Source organism: Solea solea, chromosome 19 (assembly GCF_958295425.1).
Source record: "Solea solea chromosome 19, fSolSol10.1, whole genome shotgun sequence".
Lineage (NCBI taxonomy): Eukaryota > Metazoa > Chordata > Actinopteri > Pleuronectiformes > Soleidae > Solea > Solea solea.
The window spans coordinates 9,239,910-9,253,926 of NC_081152.1; the positions used below are offsets into that span (position 1 = coordinate 9,239,910).

The 14,017-nt window shown below is 39.8% G+C and overlaps 1 protein-coding gene across 1 annotated transcript in view; it reads left to right on the top strand.

Annotated features, from left to right (window-relative positions):
• Window positions 1-13,071, top strand: part of LOC131446171 (potassium/sodium hyperpolarization-activated cyclic nucleotide-gated channel 1) — a 56,185-nt gene extending 43,114 nt beyond the window's left edge. The window contains exons 7-8 of the mRNA XM_058617240.1: window positions 3,588-3,752; window positions 10,347-13,071. Coding sequence (XP_058473223.1) covers window positions 3,588-3,752; window positions 10,347-11,479 — 1,298 coding nt within the window. The 3' untranslated portion in view covers window positions 11,480-13,071. The remainder of the gene's footprint in view (window positions 1-3,587; window positions 3,753-10,346) is intronic.
• The last annotated feature ends 946 nt before the right edge of the window (window positions 13,072-14,017 follow it).

Here is a 14,017-nt window from a genome sequence, read left to right on the forward strand (position 1 = left end):
CTGCAGGAGATAAAGAGGCTCGGTGGATTTCTCCAAAGAAAATTGACTTCTTGGGACCAAATTTAGAAATGATGAGCTTTGAACATTCAAATTTCATACCACAGTATGTCACTGTTATATAAAAAATAATGGCAGGTTCAGTTCTGCAATTAATTGGGTTTCCATGGGAAGAGCCAACATCAGCACAGTGAAGGGAAAATACAAGCACATGGCAAACATACAGTGCATAGATGTCCCCATTTAAGGAATTATTTAGTATTTTAATGAGAAGATATTTGCTGTATCTGTCCAAGTATCAAAGGAGCATTTTTCATTTTGTTGTTGGTGCTCGGCCACCTGCCGTTGTCTCCTTCCCAGCTGGTATTTTTACCCTTTTACATCCATTAGTAGAGTCAGGAACAGCTGGCTGAACCAGTCGCCTCACTCTGCCCCCTTTTCTCCAATGATTCACACTCTCCTTACGACTGCGCCAAATCCTGACCAGAGTGAGAAATCAGTGAATGGAACATAGAAACAGATGAAGAGGGAGCAAGTCACAAAACCGAGCCCAAAAAATACAGGAAACTATTAGCATAGTAATGAGCAGGACATGTAGGAGGACAGCAGGTCACAAAGCCCCTCAAAGCACAGTCACTGCCACACTTGCATCCTAGGAAGTTATCACAGTAATAACTCTTGGGCCTGAATCCGTGAGTCACATAAGTATAAGTGAGTATACGTGAGTATGAGTATAATGCCAGAACAATAATAAGACGGTGGATAAAAATCCCTGTTAGGCTCCAATGCCTCACTCGTACTGGAGTCCCTCCTAATCGCACTCATGGGGAGAAGAAAGGTCGGGGAGATGGTTGCCATGAAAGTGCATGACACATGACATGAAGTGATTGAAAATGATCCACTATGACCCTGGGGTCACTGGTAATGCTTTGTGACACAGCAAGAGACACACGTCAAGCCGCATCATGTGAAGTGTTAACTGCATCTCACCTCAGACACACACAATCACACCTTGAGATACACATGTACACACAAAGGTCTTCCGGGTGATGGAGGTTTATTTTTGTTACATTTCTGCACCGAAATTGAAAAGCCAACTGTTGGTCTTCAAGGATAGTCATTTTTTTTTCTTTTTTTTTTCGGTACAGTAAGTCATCTTCAGGGTTAGCTATAGGCAACGTATTTGAGTTAACTTACTCATCCATGAGGCTTCTTTAACTCTGAGTAACTGGTTAAATACTTGTTTTTCCACCAGTTAGTTAAAACTGAAGAAGCCTCTTAAATGAGATGAAACATCATCTTATTAATTCAACAGTAACCTAACTGTATAAAATTGTTGTAAAGCCTCAAGTCCAAGATAAATAAATAAATAAAGAAAACCTTGCAAGTAGGTATAAACCATTCAATGCAATGCAATCACCAAATGACTCAGGGTTCATACTTGAATTGTATTGTTTTTAGCACTGGTATATCTCTTAATTATCTCTTATTTAATGGGATGTGATGAGGTCATTTTTCATCACAGAGTGCAAATAGAACAACTTAACCTACAGTAACTTGAATAGTAGGTCAATCATATTGCAGGTATTTCAGACACATTGCAATTAGACATTTTCCCCAAGTAGTTTAGCCCTAATTAAAATATAATGTTGTGATTCACAGCCTAAGAATAGACTTTCCTGCTTTCCTGTTGGCTCAGCGTCCAGGTGGTGCTTCCACATCAATTATCCTCACAACTTCAGAGTAGTCTGACCGTTCATATTAGCACCATTTGAATCGGTATATGCAGCAAAAGACATTTGTATCAGTGGCTTATGCCATTATTCTGCAGCTAGTGACATCACAGATGAGTCAAAGCAGAGCCAGCAAATTGTCTACCTCATTGGCATTGGCCACTCATCCATCCATCCATCGATCCAAGGTCACAGGCAGAATAAGAGCCAATCCCAGCCGATGTTATTAGGCGAGGGGCAGAGTAACTCAGGTTGATTACAAAGAAATATTCAATATCTTTGATCACCGATGCACATCGTGTTTTGCATTTCCAAAGAATGCATTCATGGGTGAGCAGCAAGCACGGAATCTCTTCCTTGTTTCATCACTGACTCCTGCTGGTTAGTTGTGCTCCATTGCCAGGAAAGAAGGATAAGTCATTTTGCCAGTCCTGCTCAACAATTTACACATTACACAGGTTGTAATTATCGTGTCTTAATTCTACATGCTAAAAATTAGATATATTTATTAGGCTTCAGCGATACTAGAGACATCAGGAATTTCCCTTCCACTTTAATATAATGCAAATTGGCATTTTCTCACATGTCTAATTATACTTGTTTCTTTTTGTTTTCTTTATTGTGCAACGTCCTAGCGGGCACATTTTGTTCTGCTTGTCATTTACAGTTAAATCCAGAATTAAAGCTAATTTAACACTGTGGCTTTTTCTTGGTACTGCATTACAGTTATTAATGTGATTGCACCGGGCACATCTGGATACATCTGTACCAGGTTTTCATTTTCAACTGAAACAGTAATTAGAGGGCTCAGGTGCTTGAGGCAGAGGGTTTTAATTTTAATTTCCAATAATTTCCAACAAGTCTTTGCCCTGGCCATTGCAGCTCAGAATACTTGCTGTTATCATATCGCCCTGGTTTCAGTTAACTGAACCTTTCTAGACCAGAAACACTCGCCAAGCAGTCAGATTTATGCCAACTCAATCTAACCACTCTGTGTTTCTTTTCCTGTCTGACATTTCATTTCCACGACACATGTTTATACTCTGTCTGCTTTTCATTATAACGGCACTAACACCTTATTCACACCCACAGTGTTGCTCTGTCACATCCGGCAAAACGTGTGCTCCATTTCCATGACAGTTTACGGCATAGTCTGGAAATATCACACCACAAGTTTGAATTGATCCTATAATTAGATAAAGGATTTGCAGTATAGACTGGCCCAAAGGTTATCATTGCTTACTGTATACAGGCATTTCACACATGTTTAAATGTATTTTGTGTTACATAAGAAACAGAGGCATGAAATTTAGATTTGATTCTATGCCTTTAATTGGCAGATACTATGCTCACATGGTAAGTACCAGGATTTATTCTATCATAATGATAATGATAAAAAAATACATTTTAAATGGAATTTCTCATCTTTCTTTCTTCTTTCTTACCTTGTTAGTATAAGACCAGTGTGTGTGTGTGTGTGTTCACTGTGTGTTTGTTCTATGCACAAATCGGCATGCTCTATTTATATCAGAAACAGGAATGGTATGTACAGTAACTGCCTTTTGTGTTATACGCTGAGAACTGATGCAGTGCGTTGATTCAGTGTGGCTTGACTGCTGTATCCTATTATGAGACCATTAGCTCTTTGCAGTATGGATGAATCATCTCGGTATAATGCAAGTGACGGCAAGTGCTAAAGGGCCTTCACTCTTTTATTTACGTTCACATTAAAATCCGTCTGTGTTCCCCACTCATGGGGTCTGCAGTTACAGAGAGGACAATTTCCATTTCTTCATGTGTCCAATTTCCTAAGCCTCTTCGTCTGCTTTTGTCTTCTTTTGTCTTGACGCCATGCAGAGATCTGTCTGCTCACCAAGGGCAGACGAACGGCGAGCGTGCGCGCAGACACCTACTGTCGACTCTTCTCTCTCTCCGTCGACCATTTCAATGAGGTGCTGGAAGAGTACCCCATGATGCGACGAGCCTTCGAAACGGTCGCCATTGACCGACTGGACCGCATTGGTAAGACCTGCCTAGTAACTGTCCTGTCTGATTGGTTGAATCTCTTGCCTGTCATTGTGCCTTGTTGTCTTGTCTTTATCAGTACTCGTTTGCCTTCTTTCTCCATAAAAGCATTGTGTCTGCCATCTTGTGCTGCATGACCTGTATGCTGTTTTTTTTTTTTTTGTTCTTTTTTCTGTCTAAAATAACATTAAAGAAAATTTGTAACAACCAGAATTAATCCTTCTAAAGACCCAAAGTAGCGTTTTGTGGTTGGATTAACTGGAAGGCAGTGCATGTCGCTGTTCGGGAGGGAGTCGGGTTGCCCCCCCTTGTTGGTTTGGTGTTGACCCTCCTGCTGGATGCCAGCAAGTGGATGGAAGCTAACCTCACATGCATGTGTGTCTGGCCCTCTTTCCACTCATCTGCACTCCTGGGTATGAGCAGCACCCCACCCCCTATATTAGAGCTGTAAAAATGAATCGGACACAAACCCCAGTAAACAAATAACTGACACCAGGTCCAGCCCAGTTTGCTAACAGGAGGTCCTGCCTCCTGCTGCAGTTTCATTCAGCGATACCCACATCATCAGTATAACTTTCCTTATTCTCACTATCTCATCGATTCTCTCTTGTAGAAGAACTTAGTCATGACGGAATATAATTAAAACACAAGTTATTTCTCTACTGCTTAAAAAGGGGCACATGTATGGATGACAAACGGGGCAATAGTTGGTTGCATTTGACCATAAGTTATAACACATTTTTCTCTTTGCTTCATCTGTGTCGTCTGTTCTAATACGTATTAAGTTGGCGCAAACGGATTAATCAAACGCATCGATTATTGTTGTCTAAAAAGATGTAGCATACACGTTACACATGTCTGTCTTTGTTTATTTATTTATTTATTTGCCTCATTTGAAGTTTTTGAAATGATTAATTTCTATTTGGAATATGACAATACAGCATCCAACAGCTTTACTAGAATTATAATAATTAACGTTCCAGGCTACTGTTGTTGGGGGGGGAAAAAACCCTCAGTTGTTTTTGCTGCATTCTGCAACAAAGAAAAACCTAAAATTTCACTGTACAGAATTTAATTTAATAAGTAAGTCACGTTAGAGATGATTTAGGGTTCTCAATATAAGGCCGCTAAACAAACAACCCATGCGGCTCATCACTAATGAATAAAAGCTGGCTTTTTGTCAATAAACTTATTTTTTGCAGATAAGTCTACGACAAATCGCAACTATAGGTTTAATTTTCCCTGTCATATTAACCTTAAAATTAATATCGCCTGTATACAAAAAGTGGAATTTGCATAGTTAACAGTGTGCTAATGTTGTCCCATATCAGTGGTTGAGTTTGCAGTCTGTATCCACTTTTCTATCTGTTATTGCTGTTTTTCTTTGTCATGGCTTTGTATTTGTGTCTTCTTTTTGCCTGATACAGACATGTTAATATTGAACTGCTGTATGACCCCAGTGTTGACTAAACACTGAAATACTGTAGTGTCAGGCAAATGGGCAGATCTCTCCAACGAATCCGAATCCAACATCAGATGTGTGTCACTGCTGAGACGACCTTTTCTCCTCAGAATCATGTTCATGTGCAACTACATCACATTTAGTAGATTATCTTTCTCCCCTTCAGGGTCAGAATATGTTATTTTAATGATATGGTATGGTATTTTGTAGATAATGAATATATACTACCAATCGGTACGTTTGTATAAGTGTAGCTTTACAGAGAGATGTTTTTGCAGCAGACTGAACAGAGTTATGTTTTGAATTTTAAAGCAGAAACTCGCGACACAAACGCAGGACATAATCCTGATCCATAAACCAAAAATCAAGAAAAGAAAAGGAAATGGCAGAGGGAGACTGGGGGAACTGGGTGAGTGGCGAGAGTTAGGCGTGAGAAGAGTGAATTTATGAGTAAAATAAGATAAGAAAAAATATTATTACCATGCCAAATGGAAGAAAGTGACTACATGGGTTCTCTTTTACAAGACAAACATAGTATTTTATCGACTTTGGACTCCCACTCTCTCAGATCTGAACTCCCAGTGTTCTTTAAGCCACATTATGTTGAACACAAATGCAGCACTGTGTCTTCGGCCACCACCAGCTTTGTTGTTTCAGTTTTAATAACCATTCTTTTTTTTCTTTTTCTTTTTGGTTTTCTTATAAAATCCAACCCGAAACTACAGGAAATATGTACACTAACGAAATAATAATAAAACGAATAACAGCAATTTTCAGAACAAAATGGCTTCTACAGGCAAAGTCAGTATTTAGTGTGACCTCTTGTGACACATCCTGAGTGTCTTACAGTTTCTCTGAGTAATCTTCTGGTAAATTGCACCAGGCTTCTTTAAGAACTTCCAAGATAGATTTTGGCTTTAGTCTTTAGTCTTGTCTCTGTGTTAGTGACACTCCTATGCATTTTGATTTAAACTAACCTGTGCTCCTATAACATAAGGGGAAGTCAGAATCAGGACATGACTCTCAGAGCCTGTAGAGGCTGTTTTTTTTCTCTCAAAATCCTTTGTTTTTAGTACTATTTCCTATACTTTCTGAATGTGTATTGATAAAGATACGGATAAATAAATATATGGTCATTATATCATTGCTAAAATAACAAATCTAACGGTGGCCTGAGACGTTTTGATATCACTGTGAATAACAGCGACACCGAATTAGTTGCATATGATCATGATTCACGGGAGACGAGGTTGAACCCATGAGACAAGCATGATATTAAGAAAATAGGCGCACACGTAAGCTGTATTTGCTCTGTAGTGAAGTGTATGAATTTGTTCATTGTGCCCTTCACAACACAGTGTTTGCCCTTTGACGTCAGCAGTCCTAATCTACATTTGCCCTTTTTATGAGAGCTACAAGCTGAGTTAGCCTCTCAGAGTGTTAGAGATTGGATCCGTCCTTTCAGACTAACCATGAAGGGGGTTTTGTCTCATACAAGGGAAGATACTTTGTCATGATCCGTGCTGATTGTATCATTTCTCTATATGAACTGCATTTGGTTACATGCTTGTCTTGCTCTAAAAAGGAAAGAAAAAAAAAAAGTAACCATGCTTTGAAACCAATAACGTGTTGCACATTTGACATTATTTTTTATCTATCTAAAAATCATTTGACCAGGAGTCCGTCTTGAGACGAGCACATCTCGTTTTCAAGAGTGCCCTGGCCGACGAGTAGGCATCAGGTAAACACCTTATTCCAATTCCAACATTCGAACAGGGACTAATTGACCTGTAGAGGCTTGCTAAATGGATCCGGTCTCAAAGTCGTCCTCCAAGAGGATTGGTGCAGGTTACATCAACAGTTTACACACAAGTCAAGTCACCCACACCAGTCCTGCAGATGTTTAAAAGAACACACTTAAAATAAGACAATCAATGAAACGATGAAAATCGATCCCATTCAGTGTAAACATGCCATGTACAGAATAATCTGAGGGATTATGAACACATACTCGGCTCTATTGGTGTGGCATTTTAAAAATCTTTGAATTCTTTGTTCAAAGATCATTCACAAATGAAACCATGAGCTGCAGATTAGTAAACCTTTACTAATGCAACACCACATACAGTTTTTGTCACATGCAGCGATCCCATTTCATTTTCTTTACTCATGTTTCACCAATAGAAAAAAAACAAAAAAAAATTGTTTCTGATTGTCTGACTTGAAATATTAAGTCTGTCTTTTCTATAAACATTTCCAGAAAAGGCAAAAATGACACGATTGGCACCAATAAGTCAGTCTCATGTTTTGGCTTTTACTGTATGTAGACACAGACATGACGCACTCTATTTCATCCATCAAGGATAATTCTGCTGCACACATTTACACCAGTTAACCCCTTTAAAATATGTCTTCTACTGTATGTAATGATGTAAATAAACCTCAACAAGAAGAAACCCAAGAAACTGATGAAGCTCCTCAAGTGACTCATTAAAAACTGATTATCTGTGAATGGTTTATCAGACTGCTTTATAAGTCGTGAATTTAAATTGTGTAATGGCTCTGTGACATCGTGAATGCATCTCAATGTGTTTATTTTGTTTTTTTTTCTTACTTTACTCTTTATATGGTGTGATTTGATAGCGTTCTGTTTGTTTGTTTGGTGTTTTTTGTGGCTTTCAATCAGCTTTTTTGTTTCAGATATGGGTTCATTACTGCACTGTAAAGCGTTTTACTTGTATTGTTAGCTCTGAGAAGTCTGTATGATGAACCACTCTCACTGGTTCTTAGAAGTATTTTGCCAGTAAAGACAATCTCAAGTCAAGATAATGAATTTAAAGTTGTAAATCAACCCATATCTGATTTACTGTTATTTCACTAAATTTCGTATTTGGAAAAAGGGAATCCTATATCAACCCATGAGTGGTGTTTACATTGTGTTTGTTTTCATTTTGTGTTTGTTTGCTTGCTTTTAGGTCAGACTGTACTTACAAACAAATATAGGTCAGGCGCAATATGCTTTTGGAGACCAGTGACAGTCAATAATAACGTTTCCATATTGAATACAGAATACAAAGAAAGGTACTTTAATTGTCATTATGTAATGTTCATAAATTGCTTTATAATATAATCATTATTAATAAAATAATTCTTAATAATTTTCATCTGCAGATAAAATAGAGATCACCCTTCTACCTCCCGTTATCGCCATTTAAAGTGGACTCAAATTGTGTAGCACCTATAAGACAAAAGGCGTGCGTAGCCATTCATATACTGTAGTTATCTAATGATGGAAAAACGGTCAAGGTGGTGTGAGGCTTTTAACGAGACGATGCAAAGTGAAAACTTTCTGCTTGAAAATATGTTGTGTGTAAGTGTATGTATAACTCTGAAAGTCTGATATTTGTGCGTCCGTTCAAGATAATAATTTGAGACGAGAGATAAGGATATAAGGATGTAAGGAGGAGGCCAGTGACAGAACATGAGGGACTGTAATAGACTGAAATAGGTCGCTGAAAACCTGTTACAGTGCAATTTGTGCAAATGATTTGTTTCTTTTCCGCCTCATTCTGAAAACTGTATGTCCTTATTATTACAGCCGCTGAGGGCTATTTTAATCTTAAAATGATTCCATTTTTGATTGATAACATTCACATCCTCTTACATTCTGTTTGGGGGAAAAAAAAAATAACAAACATGTGTTGTCCTTCCAACCTGCAGTGTTTAACCCTCTGAGCTTTAAACGTGCAATGACAGCAGCCGTGTAAGTTAACAGTAGTCATGTCATGTAGTCGGCACGTGGTGTTAGTTTTAGCTCCCGACCTTGGTAGTGATTGTCGCAGCCAAAAGTGATGCTGGAAATCAGGAACTCGAGTATGAGAAAGTGACTGGACAAAGAAAAATCTGAAAAATGATCAATCCTTTTTTCAGCCACGAGCCCCTTTTATAGCTGAATGCACGGCTTGTTGGCAGCCTTGACAGGAGTATGCCGTCCAGCGAGGGCTGCTCAGTGGCATACTTGATTGAGAAAATAGTCTGCACTCAAGGTTTGAGCTTAATGATTGAGTGACTGTGGCTAAAGCCTTCAGCACACTAAAAGGTCCACTCTGTCTTCCTTACTGACAAATAATGATTCACAGTCTGTCAATAGCCAAGGTCAACAGTAATTACAGGAACAATACATTTGGAAGTACTCATTCAAAGAGGTTAAATGAATCTTCATGAATATCATGGTCGCCAAATGTGGTAGTTTCCTCCTTAAAGAAAAATTGTCATGTCGTCAGTGCCACTTAACATTTTACTAGATTTGCTCCCAAACTCCCCAAGCCACAGAAGTAGTAGATGTTCAGGCCTGTGGGCTTGAAATGCCCTTTATAGAGCATAAATGAAACACAATTATTTGTTTTACTGCGATAACAGCAGACAAATTGGTCAACACGAGTATTTCATGCATATTTTAAGGATAAAGACTACGTGGCATTCTGTGAAGTTTAGGTTTTTTTTCCATTTTCCATCAATACATAAACAGAAACAGATCTTTGTTGCTTTTTTTTAGTTTTGCTTGTTTCGCTTGTTTTGTTTTAACCTTGTTTGAAAACATCTTAACGGTTATCCTGAGTGTCCTTGTGTTGTGTGTTAGACGTGGTGTCGTTCTGGTTTAAATAGATTGTGAATTTAAATGTATTCTCCAAGCTTAGACTTTATATCTTCTCTGCTGACAACTGTGCACTTACATGATGTGTGGGTACAACTCATCAGTATTCTCCTTCGTTTCATCGTCCACAACAGCACCTTCACAGTCTCTGCGATCGCATCACACTTTTAGTAATCGTCGTGTCCTTATGTGTCCTCCACTCCTCACAGTTCATCCTTACCATGCAGTGTTCTCCACATCCACATCAACATGACAAACCTTAGACGACATGAACAGATGCAGCTTGTAACATTTGATCATTCGAAATTTGTGGTTTTACTGTTAATTACAATTTGCTGAGCCCTCACTACTGATATTTGCAAGCTGCATCTGTATGTTTGCTGTTGTGTATCCTGCCCTATTTCCTGTGGTTTAGTGCAACCCAAACGTTGCCATGGCTGTATGTGCTCACTTCTGCTGGCTGCATCCCCAACAGGGAAGAAGAACTCCTTGCTGCTGCAGAAGTTCCAGAAGGATCTCAATGCCGGCGTTTTCAACACGCAGGAGAACGAGTTATTGAAGCAGATTATTCGTCAGGACAGGGAGATGGTGATGATGGTGGACCGCAAACAGTCAGTCACCGGGATGAACTCAACGCCAATGTCAGGAAACTCCATCATTAACTCACCAGCCCAACCGCCCTTCTCCACTGCCTTCGGCACCTCTCAGCTCCAGCAGTCCTCTGTGCCCCTGACCTACAGTGCTTCAGCTATTGCCAATGCCTCTGCTGCCCGCATGCTGCCAGTCGCTGCTGCTGCTGCTGCAATGCAGGGGGTTTACCCTGCTCCAAGTGTCTCCCATGGCAACCTGAATTCTTCCTCGATCAACCCACAGACCCAGCTACAGCAGCAGGGAGCAATCTTGTCACCCTGCTCCTTCACTTCCGCCATGTGTAGTCCATCGGTGCAGACCCCGTTGGCTGGCCGGAGTTTCCAGTACGGCTCGCGCACCGCCTCTCAGCTGTCACTTTTCCAGCAGCCCCTTGCTCAACCATCTCTATCTACACAGCAACAGCTTGCTCAACAGCCTGCTCCGTCGACTCCAGGTGCATCTTCTTCTGCCACACAGCAGCAGCAGCAGCAGCAGTCATCACCTCAGCAGCAGCAGCAGGTCCCTTCTCCACAGCGAGGCGACATTCACAAGAGTACACAGGCTCTTCAGTCAGGCAGCTTGGGTCGAGATGTCCGACACTTATCGGCCTCCCAACCATCACTGCCACATGACACATCCCTGGGGCCCAGAGCGCACCCAGCCTCAGGAGACTCTCTGGCCTCCATTATGCCACCAACAGCGGCAGCGATGCAGGGAATGAATCTGCAAAGTGGCATCCGCACTACGGTGCCCCAGAGGGTGAATTTATTCCGGCAGATGTCATCAGGAGCTTTGCCCCCAGTTCGCTCAGCCTCAGCCGCAGCAGCAGCAGCAGCAGCGGTGGCTGCGGCTGCAGGAGCAGCAGCATCATCATCCTCCTCAACCCAGCACAGGGAATCCCCCGGATCTAGGAGAGATTCTGTCCTGAGCAGTACAGAGACTGAGCAAGACAAAATGCGATTTGCATCAAATTTATGATCCCGTTTTTTTTCCTCTTTTCATTTTTTTTAACTTCAATATGTTTCAGTTCGATTTTAAAAATGGAGACGCAGCAAAAAGAGATGAAAATGAGGAACGTGTTTGAGCGTTTTTGTTTCTCTCCACCTTTTTTCTTCTCAAATAACCTCAAAGAAATCCTGTACATACAAGCCCTTGTAATATATTTTAGACACATTGTCTCCCTAAACTTAAGAATGTATATTATACAGACACATTTGTCTTTTGTTTTCTTTTATGCCATATTATATATATACATATATATGTGTGTGTGTGTGTGTGTGTGTGTGTGTAGGATGTAAGATGTGTGAGTGTGTGTGTGCATGAGACTGTGCGTACAAAATACAACATTTGGCAATTTAAATGCTGTAGTATAAACATCAGTCTTCCTTTCCGAGAAATATAAAGAATTATATATGATGTATGAAGATTTTTTTTTTGTCATTTTCATTTTTTTTAAAAACTGGAATGCATTGTGGATTTTGAAAACAACTGTTTTTTTGTTTGTTGCTTTTTTTTTACCACGAGGAAGAAGAAAATTATCTTCCCTATTGAGCAGCTTTAGGCACCACTGTGGAATAATAAGTGCAAGCAACTCTGAAAATAATCTCAAGAAGCACACACCTATACACAAAAATCAATCACATACCAATTTTCCTGAACCTTCATGTCACAAACCAACAAATACTGTAACTAAGTGTTATGCTGCTGTCAATGATGAAAAAACAGTCGGAGTGCTGAGCTGCTGTTTCCCCCACAACAGCTCACATACAAACCATGACAGTGTTATGGGTCAAAAGGGAATAGATAATAGAGATGCTGATTTTGTCGTTCGCTTGTTTGTTTTTGAGGAGAATGGAACGCGGAGAAAGACGGATGGATGCTATTGTTTTCTATTTCTGATTTCAGATGGCTGAGATGTAACGTTGCTTAAAAATGTGTGTATATTTATAGTATTTATAAACTAAAGATTATCACCATTATGCAATAGACTGTGACATAAAGATTACCTATATGTGTGCTGTAAATAGTTTTGTAGATCTAGTATTTACAGATACTGTGTGGTGCATTCTCTATCATAACATGTCTTACTTCTATCAGGAACCTGGATCATCTATATGCGACAAAGGTTAGGAGACTAAATACATTATGTTTCATACGAGATAAACAAACCTTAATGCAATAGCTAGCACTACTTTATGCCGAGAGAAGCCTGATTGGCGGACATTTAAGAACCCCCTCTCTCTGTGTATACTATCCTTAGTCCTATTTCTGTTTAAATACACATCGAATGAACATAGACAATATTTAACTGCTGATCAAATTGAAAGTAAACATGCTTTTTTTTTTGCCTCATTTCCTCAATGGATCATTTTTCATCTGTGGGATTCCTAAAGAGCAAACTGTTTATCTTCGTTTCAGGGCAGAAGTGAGGCTCACGTTTTTGATGCATTACATCATTTATTTAGTTTTAGTGCTTGCTCATCTGGCTTAAGGTTTTACAGTACAATAAAAAAAAAATGTACTGTAAGTGCTCACAACGTAATTATTGTAGTTGAGGAGTCTGGCACAACACGCATCCATATTTTAGGTTTCAGTCACCGTTACCCTAAAGAGGAACATTGTCACTGATGTGCTTTTGTGCTGCTGTTGCTGCTGCTGCTGCTGCAAGCAGATGGGGGAAAATGCTGGTTTGCATTAAGGTTTCTCTCTCATGTAAATCCATTATGTGGGCTTAGACACTCTAAACTGACCTAGACTGATGTTGAGACTGGGAAGATAGGTCAAGCCAGAATACTGTGACTCTACTAAAAAGGATAAGAGCTATTTGAGCTATTTCGAATATTTTAATCGTATCAAAACTTAAGTATTTGATGACTCTGCTAAAATAAGCCAGCCATTACGGCTCACAGGTCCCTGCTCGCACTGCTGATTTTACATTGTGCTCACGGCCTTACTGTGGTCCTTATTCGAAAGTGGCTCTACTCTCAGTCGGTCGTAACTTCTATTTTGAGTCGTGGTTGTCATGGCGCCAAATATCCCATCAGTTCAGAGTGACCAAGCCCTCGAAGCTAAGGTTTCAAAAGATTACAAGTCCTCGCTACAGCTTGTGTTGATGGTGTACCAATACAGTCAATCCAGCAATGTCATGAAAGCATGCACTGTCACAAATACTTCAAAAAAAAAAAAAAGATGCTATCTCAAAAATGTTGACGTTAAATGTTAATGTTAGATTACATTTTGTTCATTGTCCGTCTGCCTAGACTTTATCTCTGTATGTGAACGGAAGCATTGACTTTTCATATGGACATTCTTAAGTATTTGTGCCTAAACTATAGCCATGTTCCATCCTTTTGTTAAGAGCGTGAGCTGGGTGCGTATGACAAGGGAGTGGCAACTCTGCACGCGGCTGCGCATTCATTCTTACTGTACTCTGTGTGTTCTATGTCTCAGTGTTTTTAGATGGGGGGAAAGGAGTGAGCAATGATGATGATGATGGCCAAATGCCTCTGTTTATCC